Below are 26,273 nucleotides of genomic sequence, written 5' to 3' on the forward strand. Positions count from 1 at the left end.
AATTTCTGTTTAACTTTTAAATTGCTCAATCATTTCCCAAAGTGATTGTATAGCTAAACTCTGGAGTTGTAAGCAGACAAAAGAGTGGGTTTTCTATTTCTGTCAAATCCCTAAGTTGAACAAGAACCCATTCAGTTTTGGAGTATCTATAATGGTATGTACTTGGTTTATGATGTTTATCACATCAAAACTTCAAAAAAACCTCTTAAAACTGCAAGTACCAGCTGAGTGAAATTATCATAATTATTATTAGGTGTGCATTTCTTCTTGTGAACCAAATCGACAGAAATGTGCAAGATGCTTTTCAAAAAATACTTTCTTATCATTTGGCTTCCTTTGCTTGATTTTTTTGGTGGACTTGGCATTGGAGAGTTGCTAACTTGGTAGCTACTTCATTCAGGGAATTATTTCATGGGTTTACAGCCACTTGTAAGGTACTCCCAGAATAGCTCTCTAGCAAAGGAGTTCAATCTAGTGATTGACTTGGAAACTATTGGAGGCTGTATTGTTGCTAATAGCAGTTGGTTCAAATCAGGCTTTTCAGTGATAAATGGTATTTCCAATGGAGAGGGAATCATCATTGATCCTGAAAATCACCCAACTACTCAGGCCCAGGATCAACAGAACAAAATGGCCAAGTGTTCAAGTTTTTCTATTCAAAACATTTTCTTATTTATTTGAAAAATAGAGTGATGGGGAGGAGAGAGAGAGAGAGAGAGAGGAAGAAGGCAAAGGAGGGAGAAGGAAGAAGGAAAAAATTATAAAAAGAAGAAAGGAGCAATATGGGATGCTGTTATTGCAAGCAGCAGCTTAATCTGCTATGCCACAATGCTGGCCCCTAAAATATATTTTGTTATGTTGTATATTACATGGTCCTTGGACTGAAGAAAGACCCACAAGTAACTGTTTATCTGAATACTAGTGTATTATAGGAGTATCAGAGAGAGAGTGAGTGAGAGAAAGACATGTTGAAGATGGCAGAAATAATTCCAAGCAGGAAAATTTATAAATTTGTTTGCCTGTAAAATACAGTATATTATATCAGGGAGGTAGAGAATGGGCATGGGACCTGTTTGTTAGGAGGACACCATCTATACTAGTTTGGGGTGAGGCTAATATTAAAATTAATTTTAGGTCTTTAAGCACAGAACAATTGATAAATGAATCAGTTTCTGTCCCACAAAAGGGATGTCATCCAAGAATTTATAATACTGTTTGAGCACTCCATCAGACACCTAAACAAGAAACGCATTGCTGAGAGATGATTATATTGTAGTGGAGTCAATATTTTTCTTTCCAAGTAGAAAAAACATTCACAACCATGTGCCCAGACTCACTCTTATTATCTCTTTGCAGCACCACTGGTAGTATTTTTCTTCAGCTCAAAACTGGTGGTATAATGACAGGATAGAGTTCTTGTTAGTCTCCTAGAATGAGGCTTTGACTGCTATTGGGAATCTAGGCTTGTCTTGAAAGACAGTAGTGGGGTGGAGGGGAACTGTTGGTGTGATTCTTCAGGAATCCAGGAGGGTTTACTGACAAAATTTCCCTTTTGGAATATTTTTTAAAATATTTTTAAGATGGTGAGATTGATTGATTGATTCATCAATGTCCGATTTTGTGACTGACTCCTCAAATGGCTACAGTAGCTGGGGACTGGGCCTGGCCCAAATTAGAAATTGGGAACCCAATCCTGGTCTCCCATGTGGGTGGCAAGAACCCAAGTACTGGAGCTATTGTTTGTTGCTCTGCAGGGTGTGCACTAGCAGGAACCTGGAATCAGAAGTGGAGCCAGGATTGGAATTCAGGCACTGCAACATGTGATCCCAGTGTCCCAAGCAGCATCTTAACTCTTGTTCCAAAAGTCTGCTTTTGAGGGGCTGTATTGTTGGATCTTGCCCCAGGAAAAAAAAGTTGAGTAGTAAACAGTAACAACTAATTTATTCTTGTGATTAGGTTGTGGGGAGCAATCCGGACTAGACTAAGTTACTCGAATTAGGACTTATTCTATTCATCTGCTCTCCCACAATATGGCGCTGGGAGAGAAGTAAACAGCTTCCGCACAGCTGCCTCCAGTTCAGCTAATAAACTGTAGGACTTGCTCCTGATTGGAGAGCAGCGTACTCGGCGTGTGGGCAGCCGAGTTAGGATTGGCGGAGGAGGACTATAAAGGAGGAGAGAGACGGCATGCACCAGGAACATCTATGGGGAACATCTAAGGGAACCCGTGCAGCCCCCGAGAAAGCCGGCCGGCGGTGTGCCGCTCCCCTGCGGAAGTGGGGAATGCGGCCAGGGGGAACTGCCCTTCCACGGAGGTGGAAGGGATAGTAGCCAACCCGGGAAGAACCAGCAGCAAACCCGGGGAGGGCCGAGCAGACGAAAGAACAGCGCAGGGTTTAGTGTCGTTCCCCCACGAAGACGGGGAGCGACATAGGTCTTACAGACAAGTTCATGTTTATTATTTTTCTTTCCTATAATTTATTAACAGTCTGACATTTGTTCTGGTTTTCCTATGAGACCATTATAAATGTAATTCTAAGCTGTCCTCTTTATACTCCAATTTGAGTACCTTTCTTCAAACCAAGCAAACTAATCCAAGATGAACAGAGGAGTATAAATAATTATTTTTAGCAGGTGGAGGTGGCATGGGTTTGGGCAAAGACCTAAAGGTGACAGATTTCTTACTTTGAACTCCATTACTTTCATGGACTCTTAATTTCCTCACATTGCAGAGTAGTGAATAGTTATATATAGAACTTGACAGTCTACAAAGATTTCACAGGCATCATCTCAAACTTCTTCTACAAGGTAGCTGGAAATAAAAATAGATTTGGGGAGTATTGTTACAAGCAGCAACTTTCAGGATCAATTCAAATATTTATTGAATGTCAACTGAACTTAAAGTGTGTGTGTATATATATATATATATATAGTTGTGTGTGTGTGTGTGTGTGTGTGTGTGAGACAATGCCAACCCAATTAGCTTTATTCCGACTTCATAATATGTTGTTATTTGGATGTCCCTGAGATTACTTGTAAAATAATAATGAAGTTTCTGCACTGTTTTAACTGTGTGATACTTAGGGGTGAACCACAAATTTAACATGAATTATGCAATCTATTCAAGAGACGGCTTGGAAGTGGGGGCCAGGAAATGCAGATAAAGTCAGATTTCTAAAGTTTCTGGCATCATTTCTGCCATTCCATCAAAGTGATTTCTAAAGCAAAGGTGAAAATGTACACTATACATTCAAGATTTCCCTACTACACTCAGGGAAGACATCACTAATCAATCATATGACGTCCTTCTCCTTTGAGACAGGAAGTAGCCTCCAGATCCCCAGTTGTGTGTTTCCAACTGCAAATCTTAATCAGTGGATGCCATCTCACAATTCAGTACATTGTTCTGATGGAAAAGGCAGCTTGATCCCTGTATATATTTTTCCCCTTGCAAAATTAAAGTGAATTTTTTTTTTAAGTCTTCTACCATAGACTAGTGCTTCTCAATCTTCATAGGCATATCTGCCACCTGGGATCTTAGGAAAGTGCAGATTCTGACTGACTAAGTCTGGGTGATATTTGGGTTTCTGCATTTCTAACAAGGTTGCAGGTAATGCTGTTACTACTGGTATTGGGAGCATCCATGAACTATCAAGGTTACACTGGACCATTCACTAGAGACAAGATAACGGGCAGAAAATAATGACAATGCAACTTAGTAAACAATCAAAAGGAAGAAAACCAAGGCGAGTGTTCCATTAGAAGCTGAAGTTTTATTATAGGATAACAGTACATAAAGCACATCTAAAATTGATGTGTTCAATGCACTTTTAATAAAGGTAATGTAATATTAAAGGTACAGTTTCTAAGTACAATATAACAACATTCATATTAGAATGAAAATCAGAGTATTTAAAAGACAACATTAAATCTCTCTTTTTTACAGCTTGTATTTACAAAATGAATCAAAATATTTTTTTAAATTCAGGACTTAATAAAATAAACAGCTGGAAATAAGCAGACTACTGTCAGAGTGAAATGAAAAGAAAATCCAATGTAAGTGATAAGTCTGGATGATCCTGTAAATAAAGATCATTAGCAAAGGTTTATTAGGTCAATACTATTTTTAGGATTCCCATAAATGGCTTGCATTTTTAGTGTGGCAGAAAAGGAGTTTTTACATACTGTACACCAAACAGACAGCAAGTATTTATAGGGACAGTATTACTGTTTCCAAACCTGTACGTATATTTACAGAAGGCTGAGTCTGTTACTCACAGAGTTTTGTGAAATTTGTGTGCTTAATCCTGAAGACCTACACACAAGTAGAGTTAGCATTTCACGTGGTCTTTTAAAATGCAGTTTTTATATTCAGTTGTAGAAGAAAACGTTAACCCTAAGGCTTGGCATACTTTATACATTTACCAAAACAACCCAGGAAGAAAGTTTTAATTGGGCACATTTGTTGTCATTTTAATAACTATCAGATGCTAACATGTGCTGGCCATTGTGCAGGTGCAGAGATACAATCTCTAACCTGGGGAATCTTAGGATGTTTAAATGATGCTTGGAAAAAAAGTTTCCATCTGTTTCCAAGTCAGACACTCAAGGAATGATATTATTGTTAAGAGATTTCTCCCTGAACCATAGCCAATTCATGTTAAAAGGTTAACATTAGCTCTCATTAACCACACAATTGTTTATAATTAAGGTAACAGAAAACTCTTCCATAAAAATGGAAAATGTCTAGAATTGTGGGTAAATATGCAATACATGGAAGCCAAGAATCATGACTTGAGAATTTATCACCTTCAATTATAAAAAGTGCAGTAAACAGAAACATTTGCTCTATATTTATAAATTGCTCAAAAATCTTTGCTAAAGATCTTACAAATTCAGTAATATTACAGAACAATTCTAATCAATATTTAATAAGGTTAACTACATCCTTAGTTAGATATTTGATACAGTTAGATTTTTTTTTTTGTTAACAGAGCCAATAGATTCTGGGAGAATGGGTGAAAGAGTTACTGAAGCTCACTCTTAGGTGCTTTTGAAAAGGAAAGTCCTTCACTCAATTCATGGAACTGGGTGAGGTCGTATTAAAACAAACGTCTGCAAGCGTGGCCCGTGTGGTGCCAGTGCTGGCTGCATTCTTCTCAGGACTCAGACAGCAGAGGAAAAGTTTCTTCTGCCATCAAGCCACCTGGGGATAGTTCATATAAATGTCTGTTACCTATAATAGGAGCTAACGATGCAACACTGTCAGGTGACAAAAACAGGATTCCCTAGTAAGAAGAAAAAAGTATAAATGGGAGAGTTTTCTTGCGCATCTTGAAGGCCTGGCAAATTACTTTGCAGTTCAGGAGTTACAGTATAAAGCTGAGGAGCAAACATAAATGCTGATACGTTTTCATATATCCATATTTATAAACAAATTGACCTTTTGGATGTCAAATATCCATACTAAGGAAGTAGTTTTATCCTAATTAAATATACTCTAGAATAATTTATATGATATTATGTATTTAAAGAGAAAAGCATGTCCCAAATCCAGCACTCTGATACAGCTGCCAGTTGGGTACAGGTAATATATATATATATATATGCATATGTATATATATACAAATATATAGTTATACTCAGTGAAATTAACAAGACCCAAAGGTGGTATTGTCTAGGAATAAAAGGGATTTTTTTTGTTCACAAAAGTAACTTATCTAGCACCACACATCAGAAAAACACAAAAATAGCACACTCTAGTTCTAAACAGCTATGTCTAAAATAGATTATATAGTAAAACCAGTATTATACAGCATATTGTGGATTTGATAAACAGATAAATATTTGCACTGAGTAGGCTGTTTATAATATAACGTTTTCTTATCTATACAGGATGAAAGCCAAAAAGTTAACTGTATAGAGATGTGCAGAACAACATTAAATATTATGACTCAAAAGCAGGGACGAAGGTAAATTTGAAAGAAGAGTAAGAGAAAATGTTTACAGGCCATTACAAGTTCTTAAGTTAATAGTAAATAAGGAATCAATTGCTCAAGTTGAAGAAAGCAGTAAACAAGAGATTGCATTTACATGCAGATGTCTAAAATTGGTATCTCGTTTAAGTCTATACACAAAAATCATTTGTTTTATTGCTTGACATTCAGTTATGGCTAGATTATTTAACCTATTTTTTTTGTACTTTGGAAACAAGAATATTGTTAAAGGTGCCATAAAAATGGACAACATTGAAAACGGTTTGCAAATAAACCACCTAACACTGCAGTTCTTTATACATAATAAAAGCCTTGTCTGGGGTTTGTCATATGTTAAATATATTTAAACTGGGAAAATATGTTGTAGCTTGAAGCCTCCCATCGGCCCAAACATCCAATACAAAAACACATCTCCACAAAAGGAGCAGGCAGACAATACAGGTACATTTAAAGAAGCAGCCAGCTAATGTCCTAATGTTCAAAAATTTTACCACTGTTTGATAATAAGATTTCAGACCATTGTGGATAAGAAAAGAATTTTGGATTCAAGAATATGTGTACAGTACGTAGGGATTTTTTTTTTTTTGTGAAATCATTTTCACTATATTGCTCAAGAATGATCTGCATTTACATATGCAATCTGTTCAATGGTGATCAAATTCCTAGAAATAGTACTTATCCACATGAAGGGAATAATGAGACAGAAATCACACAGGAACGCTGGAGAGAATTCCTTGTCCTTAAAGAAGGACCCAACAGCACGTGCAGCATGTCAAAGCTGATAGCAAGCTATCTGTCATTAGTTCTTAGAGGAAGAAAAGGGTAAGTGCTACCGTGAAAAAGCACATTTCAAGTAAACGGCAAACGTGGATTCCCTCAACATCTATTTAAAATACTCATATTCACTCTCTCCATACGAGACTCCATGTTATGTTGCGTCATTGCACACAGGTTGTTGTGATTTGGACTGAATATTTTGTTGCTCATTTATAAATCAATGAATGACTGAATGTATTTATTGCTTTAAGTTCTGAAGGTCTGGTTGAACATGGAGATGCACTTGGTCTGAAGCCAGGCTTCTGGATTATTATTATTATTATTTTACATTATTCCAAGAGCCTGACCAAACTGATCTCACTTCACTTACACACAAATAGACAAGCAAGTAGACCCAGAAGTGAAATGAACTGCTTTGTGCAGACACTGGTACTCTGCCTCCTCATCTCTTAAAAATTAGCAGCAACAGGAAAGTCTATGTAACTGAAGGTGGTAGAACCTCTTTATCATAATAATGTTTAGAGACAGAATGAAAACCTGTATTATAGACTGTGAGCAATCAATCGAGCTTTGCTGTTGTAATTGCATTTCAGGGCACACAGTTGGATCTGTGGTAAAAAGTTGTTTCCATGGGGTTCTGGAGCATAACTTCATGGGGAAGAAGTGGCAGTCACCTGTCATAACATGAAAAAGTATAAATAACACATGTGTTTTTATACCCATACAAGGGTGCTTTGTAATGTTTGTGAGAAAATGGGATTAAAAGTATGAATTTACTTTGTGCAAAAAATTTTTTGGTGCAGAAATGTTTTTCATAATATATGTGGAAAATGCATATTATGAAAAAACTATGCATGGATTTCAAAAAATCTTTTTGCACCAAAACAAACTCATAATTTTAGTTCTATTTCTCGTGAACTTTTTTAAGTACCCTCATATACTCATATACTGTGTTTGTGTGTATATGGAGGGGAAAGATTCTGCCATTTTGCTCATCTAAAATAACAAGGTGAAGTTTATCATGTTTAATTTTCTCAGACTTATGCTCCTCTATGGTAAGGAGAAATAAGTGAATCTTACTCTGTGTATTCTGGAAGTCAGCCAGCGATGATACCGAGTTTCCTGACTTTATGGAAAGTAACAAAGAGGACTGTAAGAACAAAACTACTTTTCAGTAATTCACATGCAACCCTAAAAGCTGGCCCACGTTGCCATCATACAGGCGGGTTTTGTTTTGTCTTTAACTCAATTCATCAGATCGTGGAAGTAAGAGTGGCTTTATGTATGGGTGCTTTTGGTTTGCTTCTAGAGAAGGACAGACAGTAGATACTAATGTTTCAAAAAAAAAAAAAAAACATGTTTCATCTTTGACCTACCCTCATTATACTCATAGGGTAGGTTTCCCATCTCAGCACTGATTTCTAAAGTCTTAATCCATAACTATATAGGATTTGAAATAGTTCTTAATGTATGTTGCTACGTTTTTATTACGACTTTTATTACTTGAATTATTCAAGCAATGGCAAAGGGATTAAGCAAAGGCTGCCCCGAACCAGGCTCTGTGCTGGCATGTTAACGTATTATCTTCTGAACACACTGGAGTAACTGCACGGCCCTGGAAGGAGTTAGTCAGTGTTTCGAAGCACACAAGACAGAAGAGCACATAAGTTTTGAACTCAACAACATGAGACAACAGTGAAGAGTTTACACACACACAGTTCTATACAGTTCGCTTGTGCTTTGGAGGGATAATATCATTATTATTGTTAATAAGAATAAAAAACACAATTTGTCCCAGTAGTACCGGCCACCCTGTTTTTAAGAGTTTTAGGAGATCCCTGAGCACATTGTTTCTGACTCGCAACCCCAACTCCCAAATGAAAGGGCTTCTGTCGTTCCCAAGATGGATTGTCATTCACAGTAAGTCAATCATAAGGTGCTTATTTACCCTTCTGTTTCACCAGTCAGCACAAAGAACTGTCAGAAAATAACTTTTTATTATTATCTTAAAATAATAGCACTGGAAGGACAGATGATTGAAACAATCAATGTTTGAAACAGTGGCTTTAGGATTATTATCTGGCTGCCCCTCAACAATTACAAGTGATTCGATCGACATTCCTTAGCCAAAAACAAAAAGGCGCAAAAAACCCCCAAAAAACAAAAAACAAAAAAACAAAAAAAACCTGTACAAATATGTATTTTTTCCCTGAGGGATCAAGGTACACCCGCAAGTGCTCTATGTACATATTGCACTAGAGAGGAATGAAGAACATGTGCAAAAAAGCAACAATGAGAAGCTTACGTACTACTGAAACTCTTTCGTGAAAGATTCTACTAGGTGGTTTTGCATTTTGGAATGTCGGAACACAAACTGCTAGCTATTCCTTAGTCTACAACTAAAAACACATATTTCTACTATGGCACATTCAATGAAATAAAAAGTTTTCCAAAGACAGACAAATTCCATCAAGAAAATAATACAAAGTTTGTTTGTTTGTATTTTTTTTTTTAGAAAATTACATTACTTTCTTTCTTTGTTTCACATTACAAAATCTTTTTTTTTCTTTACACAAATCACATTTTATTGCAGGAATATTTCAAGTGCCATCAAATATTTATAGAAGGGTTAAAAAAATAGAAGTCTCTCTAAAGTGGTCCAGACAAGGCTTTGAATAGAATAAATCTTTTTTTTTTCCATCTTCTAGTTTTGATTTAAGTATTTTGAATACATTTTCTTTTCCATTGACACTTAGTAGCCTAGAAGCGGTCTGACACACACACACACACACACACGTCACACACCCATACGCAAATGCACGCACACTCACACTCGCACTCCTTCCTCACCTGACCCTCAAACCCACCCCCATACGCTCACAGACATCTGGTATCCCCACTATAAAGAACAACCAAACATAGAAGCAGTGTCTTAAGTCATGTTTTCCTTAACTTAGGAAGGGTGAATCAGGATGCTGAAGACTTAAAAAAAAAAAATCCATAGCTTTAACACAAATTAGGATGCTGTACACTTTAAAAATATCCATAGCTTTAACACAATTTGTAAACTGTCCAAAAAGCACTTTCATCTGCACTTTTGTTTTCATTGTGACCAAGGCCAGTTTTTTTCACAAAACAGTACAACCGTCTGGACACCATTATAACAGAAGGTTATTCGGGCTTTGCACAAAAAGCCTTATTTACCTTATGTGAGAAAACAATTGTACAAAGGCATTCTAGCAGCCTGGCTGATGATAATGTGATTCCAAGAACTATTGAGAATGATTGTTCTGGTACCACTGAGTATTTTGTGTCACCATACAGGTGTTTCCATAATAAGGAAGAAACTAAAAACGGAGAGTTTTTTTCACATCTTTTTTTGGGACTTCCAATTTTTTTTCCAACTGAATTTTCAACTTCAGATCCCATCTTAGATCCAAATAATAGTCAATTGCTCCCTCGCCTTGCCGAGCACATCTCTGTCTCTACGATTCGGCTCCTCTCCAAGTCCACCTGCTTTCCTTTCCGATATGCAGAGCAGCAGCATCACGTTATTCTACCGTGCGTTGCTGTCAAAGCAATGTCACCACGGCATGACTATTATTGAGATTAGAGCATCACTTTTTTTTTTTTTTTTTTTTGCATTAGGTCCATGCAAAATTCTTCTAAGTTCCTCATTATGCTCTCTCTCACCCTTAAAGAAGTTCAGTTAGCTCTTCTGATGTCATGAATGGACACTGGAATTAGGTTTAGTTGCTCTTTAACGCACTAGCACCTGAGGCTGGTCATATTCAGAAAGCTTTGGTTAAAAAGAAGTTAATATACTTCAATAGAACCATCCCCAAATTTAGTGAGTCTGACCAAAAAAAAAAAAACCCAAAACACCCCCACCCCATTGTCTTCTCTCAAAGGAGAAACAATAGGAGAAAAAGTGGACAAATAAATAACTAAGCTTGGTACTCTTTTATGAGTATAAATACTATTGATCTTTAAAGGAACTATGCTTAATTAAATAAAAAAAATTGACTTAACCCTTCTTGCCCAAATATAAATACTATATGCTGACAGCTCACCTCTCTATATAAACACACAATTTAATATGCCTGTAACAATTTTAAGTAAATATTACTCTTGTCTTCTTTTTATGGTTAAATCCTTACTATATTTTTGAAAAAAAAAAAAAAAGATTTTTAGACTTCATACACACTCTGTGTGAGTAACTCCTTGCCCTTTCCCAAGTCCCTCAAGGAAATGAGCTAGAAAGTCAGTGGAGATAAAAACAGGTGCTCTGGGAATTAGTCGCAGGTTCCTGTGGAAAATTCTGGAGGGACCCTTGTGGGAGACAAGACCTGTTCTCTGATGTAAGGGGCTTCTTAGGAACGCTACCTTTACTCCATGGGAAAGGTTCTTTCCTTTAACAAGCATAGTCTCTGATGTAGTACCAATAGTTTGACTATCACCCTAGAGTGGCTGACATCATCTTCCAAGTGCCTACATTCCCAAAAAGTCACTTGTTTTAAAAATACACACACGTGTTCATCCGACTGTTTCTTCCTCCTTCTCCCACTGGGATTGTTAAACACACACACACACACACAAACAAGACAATGCAATGTTTCTCCCCTGAACACAAAAGCCTGGCATTCTTCTAAATAATTAATAAAATAAATTACAGTCCACAGTTTTCTAGTGAAGATAAATACGAGTCCATGGTTGCGGCAAGCATCAACTTCACTTCAAAGGCTGAAGATATTTAATATTTAAGTAAGAAACTGGAGCAATGTTGTATGTCTCCCTCACCCTCCCTACTATCCCTGTCTATAAAATATGGAGAGCAATATTTGAGAGTAGTAGCATTCAGAAACAACTAGTCTAGAACTAATGCCCCCTGCAATAGTCGTAGGTTGCTTGATGAGACCAAGAACATAAACCTTCCAAAAAAATGCTTCATGTTCTCACATGGGAAGTGTGCGTTTGCTCCAGATAGAATCTTTGGGTCCTTCTTTTAATAAAAGCTAGATTCCAATTAATATTCTCAATACTGACTTGTTCTCAAAGCACTGAGAATTCTAATTTGAGACTGTGTCATTATAACCACTGAATTATATAAAACAAGCCCCCCCCTATACTGCCTTCAGAACATGGCATTTTTTTTTTCCAGGAAAAAAAAAAAAGTGCATGAGGGTATGAGACCACAGCACCAAGCAATCATTCAACTTTGTATGAAGCATAAACACATCTGTCCTGAAACTACCCAAAAAGCGAGGTGTAATTTAGGGAGAGTTCAAACTCTAAATTTTACATGTGGGAAAAAACAAAAAACAAAAAACCTCTAACATGGTGATTTCTAGATATGACCAGCCAGTCTTTTAAAAGTCCTCTTGTAAACAGCAGCATAAATACCTCCCGACGTACCTTCCAAGCCTTCTCAGTTTAACTTGTGTTTCTGGTGCACATGCGACACGACAGTGAACACGCTAGCATTTAATTTAAAGAAAAAGGTGCAAAATGAAAGTGCCTTATCAATTCAACAGGAAAAGCTACACCAGTAACTACATTTTTATATTAATTAAAACAATATATAAACAATATCTCTTTGAGCTATATATAGTCTTCATGCCCATTTCCCTGTAATATATTATAATGCTATTGTTGCTAGTGCCATGGACCCTTTTCATGCCATCCTGCTGACTTGGCAATAATCGGTGGAAAAAAAAATAATAAAAACTTCCTTCATGAAACAAAGAGCAAGTTGTGCAAAGTAATGCCGCAACCTCCGCTATGCACACCAGTCACCGATTATTGCTGGACTCTCTGTTGTCACTGACAGATGGGTGACTCTGCAGAAAGTCTCTGGGCAGTGAGCTACAAGAAAAAGGAAATCGTCCGACTTCAGGACCCTCATGCTGCTGTCAACAGAGGTCGACCATCGAGGTCGAGAAGTCTCGACAGAAAAAGGGTCCATATCTGTAGGCATAATGGAAATCATATGCATGAGAAAAACAAGTTCAACTTTTATTTGTTTTCATGGTTTCCCCTCCTTTGCCTGACCCCCGATCACCAAAAGATGTGCAGTGTGTTGGCGCTCCAGGGCTGTGCAGGGCCATACAAAGTGTCTCGGTTAATTTTGTTTTTTTTTTTGTTTGTTTGTTTGTTTTCAGGTTTGTACTTCAGACATTCTAGGAGTGCTTAGGTGATACATTTACCCATCTATTTGCATTGCTGGCTCAAATTCTGAAGTGAACAATTCCTTGTATAATGGAGGAAAGTGAAGTCGCACAATGTCTGGGTATATTGCTTTAAATGCCATTAGCTTTTCTGTATGTCGTCCACATAAGGCTCTTAATGTAGACACCTTGCATATTAGCTGGAAGTGGAAGAAAAGACATGATGTTAGGGGCAAACAGGCACTAGAGTTACAAACCTGAGGATTCTGGATTTCCTCCCAACACTGCTTTTCATTAGTGAAACATGACTGAAACGACTTGAAGATCCAGGAGTAGGGGATTGGCGAAGATAAATGGTAAGACAGGCATCCACGACAATTTTGAAGATGAGTCATTTAATAACGCAAAAAGAGGTTCACAGGCAAAAGAAGGCCCACTTTGTCAGTGGCAGAGTCAAGACCAGAACCCACGGCTCCAGCCTCCTCCTGCTCGACCCTTCCCAACCTAGCCCTTTACTACCTTAGAAAAAGAAGGGGGTGGTGATGGTGGTGGTGGAGGTGGAGAAGGGGGCCGCCATCGGGGTTGAGAACCCTGTAAGTAGATGGTGGGCTCCCCCACATACTTTACGCAGAACTGATACTAGTCAACTCCAGTGACAGCTTGTTCTTCTCAATGAAAGCTTTGCCAATAACAGAGCAACTCCTGGGCAGAGCCAAAGGACTAACTCAGAGGGCCTGGACGAGAGTCCACACACCGGCCACTGAACAGCTGAGAGAAAGAGTGAAGTTTGCCAAAATGTGTTCAGACTCTACAGCACTATACAAAGGCAGGCCACTTTGTATTTCAACTCACGATGATCTTCTCTGAGAGATGTTTTCAGCAGATCTTGTCGGTATGTTAGGTGCTCTAGGTCCTAAGAGGACCTAACAGTACCCTTGCACTGAGTGAGAAGATGGGAAAGAGAGGGAAGCTCTTCTCTCTTCCATCTCCCAACCCTACCCCACTCATTCATTTAACAGATGTACTATCAACAACACAACAGCAATTTGTCCCTGGTTTCCTCTTTCTGACCTAACCCAACTGTCAGGAGGAAAGAAAACCAACAGGAAACCAAAACCAAAACCATTCAAATAATTCTCTATAAAATAAAACACATTAAATAATTTGAGAAGGAAGGTTATTTTTTTTTTGCCAAGACCAAACTACATACTATTCGCATTACCGCTGAAAGATATTAGCATATTTTCAATTGACATCCTAATTATATTTTTTATTATGAAAGATAATAACTAGCAAAAGTGAAATCGTATGCCCTGAATACAGGGGAGTGATAGGAAATGAAGAAAGAAAACACAAAAGTCACTTAATTATGAATGAATTTAATGGGAAAGGAACTATATGAAATATATGGTTTCCTACTTTGTCATTCCTTCATAAGTCCGTCCTTCCAATTCAAAGATTCTTTTTAAAATATATATCCCTGTGAGTGTTAATTCTGCTTTAAGGCCGATTTTGAGGGAATAGGAAGAGGATTTCCAGAATATATTAAGGCTGAAATTCCCTCTATTATTGCAGGATACTTTATAATTGATGACCACGAATAGAATTTAACCTGAACTATGAGCGTTGGCCCTCTAGGGTTCTTCAACGTGGCTATTTCTGTTTGTAGCCTGTGGCTTACTGATGCTTGGGGGGACTGTCATGACTTCAGGGGATGCTGGAAATAAGGTCTGTCTGTGCCAGGGGCTGATTCTGGCCAGGCCTCCCAAAAACGCCTGGCTCTCACCTTGGTTAAGATTCCGTCTTCTCGGTGATTCTTCTGTAGGACATGCTGAAGTGCCAGCTGAATTTTCTGTTGCAGTTTTTCAATCTTTACCTTCTCCTGCAGCCATGAGCGATCTAACATGAAAAATGACACTCTTTAGTAGTCCCCGAAAGGTGGCAGGACCCCCTCCTCCTGAGGCTCGGATGCAGGATTATCACGGTACAATGCGTATTTAGGCACTCACAGGCTACTAGTCTCACTGCTTTTTGAAAATGTGCTCCTGGCCGGTGCTGTGGCTCAATAGGCTAATCCTCTGCCTATGGTGCCGGCACCCTAGGTTCTAGTCCCGGTCGGGGTTGCCGGATTCTGTCCCGGTTGCCCCTCTTCCAGGCCAGCTCTCTGCTGTGTCCTGGGAGTGCAGTGGAGGATGGCCCAAGTTCTTGGGCCCTGCACCCCATGGGAGACCAGGAGAAACACCTGGCTGCTGGCTTCGGATCAGCGCGGTGCGCCAGCTGCAGCGGCCATTGGAGGGTGAACCAATGGCAAAGGAAGACCTTTGTCTCTCTCTCTCACTGTCCACTCTGCCTGTCAAAAAAAAAAAAAAAAAAGTGCTCCTAAAGGAGTGGCAGAGCGATCTAGGGAAGTTAGAAAGCAGAAGGTTAGACCTTTCCATTCTTATGAGGCTTCAAGGAAGGAGGGACCCTCGACTTCTAAAGGAACAGCATTGATGTCCAGTGCCACCCTTGTCTCAGTGCAAATGACACTGCCTCGACCCCTTGAGCCCTGCTAACAACTACACTTCTGAATGAGGTACTCCTCTCCATCCTGCCAGCCTTTTTTTTTTCAAAATATGAAAAACTGCCTCATAATGCAGAGCACCTAAAAAATCGTCCATGGAATTCCAAATGACTTAAGGAGTGTTGATTCAGAGTAAAGTCTCCGCATGTAAGAACTCCGAGCAGAAGATAATAAATCTGCAAAAGTGATTATCCTTGAGAGACAGAACTGGCTGAAAACATACAGTGAATTCCAACAAACTTGTGGATGACACCCAAGAAGAAGTAGGATGTCTTAAGAGCCTTGTTCTGGAGACTGGCGTGAGGGGAGCCAACCTTACTGGACCCAAGCATTCCTGTTGGTTAATTTTGGACAGGGTTGTATTCAATTCTCATTTTCTTAAGATTTAACCTTAAAGGAATGAAGTCTTTTTAAAAGAGTGTATGTGTGGCCGGCGCCGCGGCTCAATAGGCTAATCCTCCACCTAGCAGCGCCGGCACACCGGGTTCTAGTCCCGGTGGGGGCGCCGGATTCTGTCCTGGTCACCCCTCTTCCAGGCCAGCTCTCTGCTGTGGCCCGGGAGTGCAGTGGAGGATGGCCCAAGTGCTTGGGCCCTGCACCCCATGGGAGACCAGGATAAGCACCTGGCTCCTGCCTTCGGATCAGTGTGATGCACTGGCCGCAGCACCCCGGCCATTGGAGGGTGAACCAACGGCAAAGGAAGACCTTTCTCTCTGTCTCTCTCTCACTGTCCACTCTGCCTGTTTAAAAAAAAAAAAAAAAAGTGTATGTGTGAGCCGGGGCTGGTGCCATGGCTCATTTGGTTAATCCTCCACCTCCGGTGCCGGCATCTCATCTGGGCACAGGGATCTAGTCCCAGTTGCTCCTCTTCCAGTCTAGCTCTCTGCTGTGGCCTGGGAGTGCAGTGGAGGATGGCCCAAGTGCTTGGGCCCTACACCCGCATGGGAGACCAGGAAGAAGCACCTGGCTCCTGGCTGTGGATCGGCATAGCTCTGGCTGTAGCGGTCAACTGGGTGGTGAGCCAACGGAAGGAAGACCTTTCTTTCTGTCTCTCTCACTCTATCTGTCAAATAAAATAAGAGAGTATATGTGTGTGTGCGTGTGTACAGGGGAGGTAGTACAGGAAAAAAAATTAGATGTAAAAAGGCTTGTAGCCACTCCTGGAAGGCCCCCAAATATTCTGTAGCCAATGTAAGTTTTATCCAATTTGTGGAACTTCTTTGCCTGAATAATATTAAGCCATTTTATCTTGCTTTGGTTCTCTTACCTGCCGACATCAGGACAAATGCAGAAAATAATGCAATTTCATCTTCAGTCAGGTGCATAGAACATAAACTCTTTCCAAATTCAAACACAAAGCTAATAAAGTCTTCACAACCTGCCAGGATTAAAGTAGAGTCGGTTTAGGATTATGGTTATTATCTAAGGAGAGAAAGACAGAAGGCAGTTAAGAGGGATACAGTAGTTCAAGCCCTGAGCAGGTGGTACATTAACATGGCCACGGCTTAACAGTTTGAAATCTTTAAGTCTGTTTACCCATCGTCACTGCCATCATCACTACCACTGTCGGTGAGAACAAGGAGAGTAATGTTGGGTCGGGATTGTGATGTCAGGTGTTGCTCTCAGAGACTGCTTTGAGTTTCTTCCTATTTCAGAACAGCCCTATGGGGGAGAGGTTATTACCTTCGTTTTCGAGTTGTGAAAAGTGAGACTTGCAGAAAAAAGTTAGGAACCTGAGGTCATGTGGGCAGGAGGTACAGCCCAAGACCCACACCCAGCCTGCCTGGCTTCAGGGCCCATGTCATCCACCAACAAAGTCTAATGGCTAAAAATGAACTGAGATGTTAAATGCACCTATTTTTGTTTTTGACTCAGTAAGTGTACTTCAAGCATTCATAGAAAAGTGGAACAAAAATGTTTATTGTGGTACAAAAAAATTTTGAAATCCATGTGTAGTTTTTCTCATAATATGCTTTTCCCATTAACTTTGGGAGGATCACTTGTCTATTATCTAAAACACCCTTAAAACTGTTAACAGGTGACACAACCTGGCCGTAAAAATACTGCAAATGAAAACAGATCATAATAATTCCCTAAAATAATAATTCAGTTTCCTAGAGACTGGTTAAATTTTATGTCTGTTCTTTCAGATTTGAATATTGTGTGTGTGTGTGTGTGTGTGTACGTATGTATGTTAGTGGGCTCCACTACCTATAGCTACACATACTTTGTATCGTGCATCTTTATAACAGTCACTTAATGTACCGTGGCTTTCCATGATCATATTTTAAAGAAAACCAAACTTTAATTTTTATTTCATTTTATTTGAAACGCAGAGACAGAAGCACACAGACGGAGATGGCTCCAGTATTTGGGTCCCTGCTTCCCCTGGGGCAGATGAGCTTGAGCTCCGGGCTTTGGCCCCTTCCTCTTTCCCTGCGGACTGTTGTAGGCACTGGGAGAGTGAACCATCAGATGGAGGATTTTTCTCTGTCTCTGCTTTTCAAATGAAAATAAATTTGACAATTCAGTTTTTTTTTTTAAAAAATCATATCCTGTGAGTTATCCACATTATTTATCTCCTGTAAATCTGGTTCTTTAAAAATATGAAACTGGAAGTGTATATAACAAATTATGATTATAATATGTCTCCGATTACCAACTAGATAAAATAAACCTTGAGGTCTTTACATGTAACACACATAAAACATGTCTGAGCCACGTGACTTTTTAAACCATGCAGTAGAATAGGTGTGAACGCCTTTAATTTTTGTTTGTATACAACCACTTTGGATTTTGTCCAGCCAGAGCTTTCACCCGCCCCACATGTCTCCGTGAAGCCCCCGGTCTGGAGACGGGCGCCTTGCGATTTCCTTACCTAAGGATTTGAAGACTTCGGGGCTAGCATACTTCCCGTCAAAGTACACGGAGTTGTTCTGAGAGTCAAAGGCACGACACATTCTGATGAAGACCACCTCTAGAGAACCTGAGCAGAGGCAGAAACTGGGTCAGCTGGTCTCAGGGAGTTGATTTCTCAGGTGTTCGCGTACAGACCCCTCTCTGAGCCGGCACAGTGGGTGCTGTGTGCAGTGAGCTCATGGCTCTCAGTTGCATCAGCCGTCTGTGCAGAAGGGCAGTTGAGTACGGGAGCAAAGACTACTGTGCTGAAGCTAAGGCCTGCTGAGCGGAAGGGAGCATGGTTTCAACCTTGCAAGGGAGAGTCTCCAAGTTGCTAGGAAAGCATGCGTTCACATTTCTGAAAACAGACCGCTAAACACCAGGGTTTGCGTTCCACAACCTTTTCCCTGACAGCTTAGCATAAACTCCAGAGGATCTGGAGAGTAGAAACCAAATACAGGGGATGATAAAATTTGGAAACAGAGGTATCTTGTCGTCTTTTCACCCAGAGGAGAAGCAAAATGGAGGGCATGTTTCCTGAACAGGAGCTCAAAAGTCTGGAAAAAGAACTCCATTTCTGCGAAGAAAAACCCGAGCTACTGTCATTGGAGGAAAACTGTTGCCGACACCTTCCTTAGCAAGCACTTCTTTAATAAGCAGCTGAAAAGCAGGTTAGGAAGAGGCATCAAAATTCACTTGCAAAGCACATACCTGCTTTCAGAAGCACAATTTGATCGTTTTGACACAGTTCCATAAATCCATCAATGCGTTTGGCAAACTCCACCACATACTGTATAGCTTCTGTAATTTTGATGGCACACAACTGCCACATCACCTCCCGCTGCTGTGGAAGACAGGAGCACATCAACAGACATGGTTACGCAGTATCCTTGGCACAGCTGGGCTGACTGATCCTGTTTTGTAAAATCCTTCTTTGGAAATGGATTCAGAAAGCCTAAGGCATTAAGCAAATACATAGTTCCCCAGTCATCTGGGTTATGAAGATGGCTTCCATGTTCTTTCTCATCTCCTCGGCTTTGTGGTGACAGAGGGACGGTGGGGAGATAGGGTCATACAGAACACAGGCTGAAGGGTCAGGGAAGCCATGCCTTTAGCCCTGGGCACAGCGGGCAGTGAAGCAGGATCACTTTTTAAGCAATTATTTTGCCTTGGGAAACTTAATACCTCTTCATGAGATAGCACAGAAAATAGTCAATTAAGTTTTCTGTGTGCCTATCATGAGCATGGTATTTCTATGATATTCTTGTTTTATTTCATTTTCATATGAACATTCCTCCACCCCTCTGCCCCCGAAATGGCCACCAAAACTGACAGGAGCTTTCACAGTTAGAAAGGATAAGACGGAGGTGTCAACAAAAATCCAGCTTCTCATTCCCAATGCCTTGTTGTGTTTTTTTTTTTTTTTTTTTGACAGGCAGAGTGGAGAGAGAGAGAGAGAGAGAAAGGTCTTCCTTTTTGCCGTTGGTTCACCCTCCAATGGCCGGCGCACTGCGCTGATCCGATGGCAGGAGCCAGGTACTTATCCTGGTCTCCCATGAGGTGCACTTGGGCCATCCTCCACTGCACTCCCTGGCCACAGCAGAGAGCTGGCCTGGAAGAGGGGCAACCGGGACTAGAACCCGGTGTGCCGGTGCCGCAAGGCGGAGGATTAGCCTAGTGAGCTGCGGCGCCGGCCCGCCTTGATGTTTCTTACTGTTTCCTTCTCTGTCGATTGGACTACTGTCATGACCTGCTATCTCAAAGGCGAACAAAGTAAAGGGCTGTTCATTTCCCAACCTGTGCTGCGAAATTCACCTCACATGCTCGCCCTCCAGTGCAGCTGAGGGTGACCTGGGTTTGTTGCCTGCTGTCTTGCCTGGTTGTTTCCTCAATCTTCCTTTAAGATGGTCCCCACCAATGTAACGGGGTGGGAGACGTATGGACTCACGAACCCAGAGTCTCGTGTGGCCCTGATGTGTGTCCTCTCTGGCCTCGTGCCAAGGCATGTTGTTTTCTCATGGAAGCGGGGAGAGGATGGGCCTTGAGTGTTGCCTTGGTCCTTTCCCAGGCTGAATGTCTACGATTATTGACAGGAACTACAGCCTTTGCTTTCGCGAAAGGCAAGGTGGGCAGTCACATACTCCTTGTCGCCAGCTTGTTCTCCCAGTCGAGTGGCTTTGTTGATCAGAGTGCTTCATAGAGAAAGGCACGTTGCAGCCCTTCGTGTTAGCCTCATGGCACTGGACTGAGAGCAGAGTTATGACCGTGGCTTCTAAACCTTGTGTGTGTGTATGTGTGAGAGAGTACTCCCTAAATGCCTTCCTTTTAATCTCTGGAAACAAGAGGCTGGGATTATTTTACATCAACTTCTAGACCTTAAGATCTTCCACTGTGTTATCGGGACAAATCCCAATTCACTTCAGCTTTGGAAACTGCTTCATCCAGTCCCCTGCTGACAAGTGGAAGGGGATATGTTTATAAAGCACAGCAGAATCGGCTTGCTGGCATTGAAATTCCACATGCCGGCATCTCAGTAAGATGATGAAACCTCAAGCACATGATAAGCACTGGAAGAAAAGTTTTTAAGCAGAAATCTGATATCTGATGAAAGACATTCCTTCTTTGGTCGGTTTGACCTCAGCCAAATCTCTCACCCTAGCAGTCCTTGCCAACCCCGGGAAAAATTCCTTAGATGCTACCTTGTTTTGATAGTTCTCGATCTCCTCCTGCAGAAAGGTCTGCCACGTGATCTGCTGGAGCTCTTCTCTCAAGTACTGGCAGGTTTCCAGATGAGACTTGGATATATTCTGCGCCAGGTGTTCTAGGGAGAGAACAGGAGATCACAGGCATGAAAAGCCCAGTTCTTCTCTGCTTCAACAGAGGCTCTTCCACTTAATATTTGCTTTAAAAAGTGGACATTAGGCAATGTGCAGAACCAGTTTCGGTCATCTTGACACACTGAAGCAAGCATTTTGGGACCCTTCTGTATTTGGGAACATGAGAATGAGGAGCAAGGGCTTTGCGAAGCCAACACTTCAGGATAGGACTTGGTGCCTCTCAGCCTCTGGACCTTACCCTCATCCTGCGCCCTTATTCCAGTGTCTGGGAATGAACAAACGTTGAACTCCATGGCATTGAGAAATGATTGACAGGGCCTCTTTGTGGCGTTTTTATGAGGACACATCTGTCACATACATTGCCCTGGGATGGACCACTCATGGAAAACTAGGGAATAACCTTTTATGATACCAACTCTGCATTTATTTTGTTATTCCTGCAAATGGAACAAGGAGGGCCTAACAATGATACCAAGGGCCTAACTACGGATAGTGTAGTTGGTCAGAGAAAGACTCTGGAGTTAGACTGTTTAAGGTCTGAATCTCAGCTTTGCTGTTTGCTAGTTGTGTGATCTTGAGTATATTATTTAACCTCTCTCTACTTTCGTTCCCTTATTTGTAATAGGAGGAAAACAGTTCCTGTTTCATGGGTCAGTTGTAGCATTGAGCTGAGCACTCAGAACAGGATTACATAGCATGCGCATGTACTGTGTAAATATTAGTTGTTATACTTGGTGTGGGGGGTTGAATTTACCAACAGAAGTCAACAAAGTTTTCTGTAGGAAATTAAAAGGACAGTTCAGCTCATTTGATAATAAAGTATGAAGATGGTAAAGACAAAAACATCAGATTTTATCATGAAAGGGAGAGATTAATGCTGAGTTACCAGGATTAGGGCATGTGTTCAGGGAGAAGACGAGAATTGTATTGGGCCCTATAGGCTGGGGTAGGACTGGTGGGCAGAGGCCAGTGGTGTCAAGAGGTGGGCGAGCTCCACATAGAGGGGGGAGTGGGTGAAGGGGGCATGAATAATATTTATAGGGAACAGCCAGATGTGACAGAGCAACAGAGTTTATATCCTGTAGGATCTGAAATATGAGGAGTACGTCTGGACTCCTGAAGGCATCTGCATGGTCCTCAAGGGGGCGCTGACATTCTGGAAATGGTCCCTGGGGAAAGAGACGAGCAGTTCTGTGTTGGGTGCACTGCAGCACAGAGAGCCAAGGCAGGAATACCAAGTAGAAAGCTGCTGGGCCCCGGGTGTGAGGTGCTAAGCACCTTGAGCAGGTTGGTCATCATTGTTGAGAAAGGAGGACAACTAAAGCAGCCATCACCTGCTGCCCGCCAGGGGGCACATTAGCAGGAAGCTGAAGTGGAGCTGAGTCTTGGACTCCCTAAGGGATAAGGCTGGTGTCCCAACCGATGATTCAACCACTAGGACAAGTGCCCACCTCCCAATGAAGCATTTTCAAAGACAACCCGATTCTAGGGACGGAGCAATGATCCCCCTGCCCCAGTCTTGAACACATGATAAGCAAGCCAGGGGAAAGAATAGCACCAAATGCGATTTTGGCAGCACTAGTAAGAGAGTCTGTTTATTTGGACATTTGTCACTGCTTCCATTAAACAGAGCCAGACTTGTTTGTGTGAAAACAGAGCAGATTCACCTCAGTGAAGTCTGAAACTGTGGTCTCCCTAGAGACAGTGAAACACAGTAAACCTTAGTGGCCCTCCTTGGCAACACAGGCACTAAAGCAGCATCAATCGGTAGCATGAAAACGTAAAACATAAGGGCAGGTATTACAGGCTAGCTGGTAAGACTCCTGCAACCTGCACTGGAGTGCCTGGGTTCAATTCCTGCCTCAGGCCCCTGACCTCAGCTTCCCCTTAATGCAACTGTGAGGCTCAAGTGTTTGGGTTCCTGCCACCCACGTGGGAGACCTGGATTAAGTTCCCAGCGCCCGCTTCAGGCTGGTCCAGTGCTGGCTGTTGCAGGCATTTGGGAGTGAACCAGCAAATAAGAGCACACTCGCCTGCTCTCCCTGTCAAGTGAAAAAAATTTGAAGACCGAGTTGGAAGGAAAGAGATGGAGAGAAAACAGCAGCTACTAAACTCTGTCAGATGGTGCTGCTTGTGAAAAGGAAATAAAGGCTAAAATAGGGGTCGGCGCTGTGGCATAGCTGGTGAAGCTGCCACCTGCAGAGCCAGCATCCTATATGGGCGCCGGTTCGAGTCCCGGCTGCTCCACTTCTGATCCAGCTCTCTGCTATGGCCTGGGAAAGCAGTAGAAGATGGCCCAAGTCCTTTGGCCCTTGCACCCACGTGGGAAACCTGGGGGAAGCTCCTGGCTTTAGATCGGCGTAACTCTGGCTGTTGTGGCCAGTTGGGGAGTGAAACCAGTGTATGGAAGACCTCTCTTTCAAATAAATAAATGTAAAAAAAAAGATTGATTTATTTACTTGAAAGAGTTATACAGAGAGAGAAGGAGGTGTAGAGAGAGAGAGAGGTCTTCTACTGCTTTCCCAGGCCATAGCAGAGAGCTAGATTGGAAGTGGAACAGCTGGGACTCAAACTGGTGCCCATATGGGATGCTGGCACTGCAGGCGGCGGCTTTACCTGCTACGCCACAGCACCGGCCCCAGATTTGTAAATATGGTAGTGAACTATTTCCTAATGGAAGAGCCCTCAGTACAAAAGATTATTTCTGAAATGTTAGGCAATTCTTTTGTAGATGTGGGGAAAAAAAAGGTGTGTTCCCAGGGAAGTGGGATTCCTGTGATGTGAACATTGGGAGGAGGTCCCTATCATTCCCTTCCAGGTTATGCGTTTTCATTTAAGATGGTCAGCATCTTGCTGGACTTGTGGTAAAAAAAAATGCTGCTGCTTCTCGCCGACTCCAGCTTTTCCAACAGCCAAACGATGCAATGCCCATGACACACCAGCAGAGGGCAGTGGCTGCCTTCCCACCAACTGCTCACCCTCTCTTGCCTTTGATCCCAAGTCAGGGCAGATTTGGCAAGTGTGGGACTGCAAACACCTGGCTATTTTTAAACCTGTAGTTCAGCAAGGGAGAATATGGTCAGACTGGATAGAAGTTGAGAAGTCAGTGTGGTTTCCGAGAGAACCCGGCTGGAAGAGTGAGATATCTTGGAACTAGTGGTTAGCAGGAGTGCTTTCTGGTCTGGGCTCAGCGGACATATGTCTCGCTGTGGGACTGGGCGAGCCTGCACCTCCTCAACCATGGCTGCTTCCTCGACACCGCCAGTGTCTGGGCACTGGAGGTGGAAAACGCTGGCTTTTGAGTCACAGGTTTTCATGGGGAGAGGAACTTGAGAAGCATGGTGTCGTGCGGATGTGCCTCGTTTTGCAGATAGGGGCGTTAACAACAGAAATTGCTCACATGCACGTAGCACTCACGATGTGTCAGAGCCCTGGCATTTCCATGTGTGAATACACACATTTTCCTGCTTAATGCTGTGACAACCCCAGGAGATGAGCCTGGATTGTCTTCATCTTACAGACGAGAAAACGGAGCCAGAGAGAGAGGAGGCGGGCTGCTCCCAGGTGTCCTCGCTGGCCATCGGCACAGCTCTGATTCATCTTCTGTAGGGAGGGAGACGCCCAGTTGCAGCTGACTGGATCTGTCCTGGCTCGGGTGACTTGGGCTAAGCCCATGGCCCACGCTAACTCGATGCAGGTCTCTGGAAGACAGAACTGCCTAGCTTCTGCATGAAGTTGTATTTCTCAGTTGTAGGAATAAACACAATGAGTACTTTTTTAAAAACGAAATCAAAGTTGTTTTCCCTGGAATGTAAAATTGGGAACTAACTATCCCCAAAGGGCAGTCCTTCCTAGCCAGGGGTGACAGTGGATTTCCAATAAAAGTAGCAGGTTGTGGATTTGACACTGATGCAAAGGTAGATGTGGACTTAGGATATGGTCATTTGCAACTTATTTTCCTATTGTTTGATTTGTTTCAAGTCTGATGAGGAAGTTTGGCCTAAAGTGATGTCAACAATCTTGAAGAGTGAGAAGACCTTAGGCCTGAAAGGAAATCAGCGAGAACTGTAGGCAGGTCGTGGGCCATGTGGACGCTACTCTGAGCTCCAACTACTCTGTACCTCAAAATGAGAGCTCAGTGATGTTGTTGCCGACATTTAGATTTGGGACTGCTGGTGACGCGTGAACTTAGGTCATCCTAGAAAATGCCACCATCCAGGAGAACACTCCCTCACTTGGAAGGTGCATGTGAGGGTGCAGGGCTCCCAGACCGCACTGGAAGGGGACCCAGGGAGAAGGGGAAGCCAATTTCCCTGTGGACCTGGGAGAATCGGCTCAGCTGTTTCTGGGCCCTCTCGGGTCTTAAAACCCGTTTAGCCAGAGTACCGCGTCCCAAAAGCGAGACTTTGGCCAAGCCCTACGGATTTATTTCAGGATTGAACATTTGCCCAGCAAACAGGATGATGCACTGGTATTTATGGCAAGGTCTGGACGCAAGCCTGAAGTGAGTCAGGTCATTTTCCATGGTTCCATGTCAGCTTTCAATCAAGTCCTCGCTCAGGTCTGAAATGTTCACTTTCGGGACCGCTGCGCTTCAGATTCAGCCAACCAAGATTTCACGACAGAAACAGAAAAGTTTTTGTTCTTGTTTAAGAAAACAAAAACAAAACGAAACGAAAAATCAAACCCACCTGTACCCTGCCTCTCTTTTAGCTCAGAGGTTTCTCCGCTAATCAAAAGAGCTGCGATCCACCTTTAATACCGTTCAGCGGTTGAAAACCAGGCTTAAAATGTCCCTGGCTCTTGAGGATTTAAATTTAGCTTCATAAAGAGATGCTTGTGTAAAAACCGTAAAGAACATTCAATTTGTTCTATTTGGAGAAAGATTTTACGGGAAATATAAATTTTCACCTAAAAGATGTTTTATGGGGGCACAGAGGTGGAGAAACCCTGCGAAGAACACAGCCATTATTTCTGTGCACTGAGGATTTCTGTGCTCAAGTCAGAACCTGCTGGTTCTTTCCCATCTGAAGTC

General features: G+C 41.9%; 1 protein-coding gene and 1 long non-coding RNA gene across 12 annotated transcripts in view; one reads left to right on the top strand and one right to left on the bottom strand.

Moving 5' to 3' along the window:
• LOC149123132 (uncharacterized) overlaps positions 1-26,273 on the top strand; it is a 74,162-nt gene that overhangs the window by 12,213 nt on the left and 35,676 nt on the right. The window lies entirely within an intron of this gene.
• RORA (RAR related orphan receptor A) overlaps positions 3,754-26,273 on the bottom strand; it is a 760,993-nt gene continuing 738,473 nt past the window's right edge. For all 7 annotated transcript variants that reach the window (XM_051821924.3, XM_051821923.3, XM_089310499.1 and 4 more), the window contains 6 exons: positions 21,101-21,222; positions 19,113-19,245; positions 18,382-18,489; positions 16,771-16,881; positions 14,727-14,839; positions 3,754-13,140 (listed from right to left, as the gene is read on the bottom strand). In XM_051821924.3, coding sequence (XP_051677884.1) covers positions 12,976-13,140; positions 14,727-14,839; positions 16,771-16,881; positions 18,382-18,489; positions 19,113-19,245; positions 21,101-21,222 — 752 coding nt within the window. In that variant the 3' untranslated portion in view covers positions 3,754-12,975. The remainder of the gene's footprint in view (positions 13,141-14,726; positions 14,840-16,770; positions 16,882-18,381; positions 18,490-19,112; positions 19,246-21,100; positions 21,223-26,273) is intronic.

This window comes from Oryctolagus cuniculus, chromosome 12, assembly GCF_051225735.1.
Source record: "Oryctolagus cuniculus isolate XC-2025 breed Fujian yellow rabbit chromosome 12, ASM5122573v1, whole genome shotgun sequence".
NCBI lineage: Eukaryota > Metazoa > Chordata > Mammalia > Lagomorpha > Leporidae > Oryctolagus > Oryctolagus cuniculus.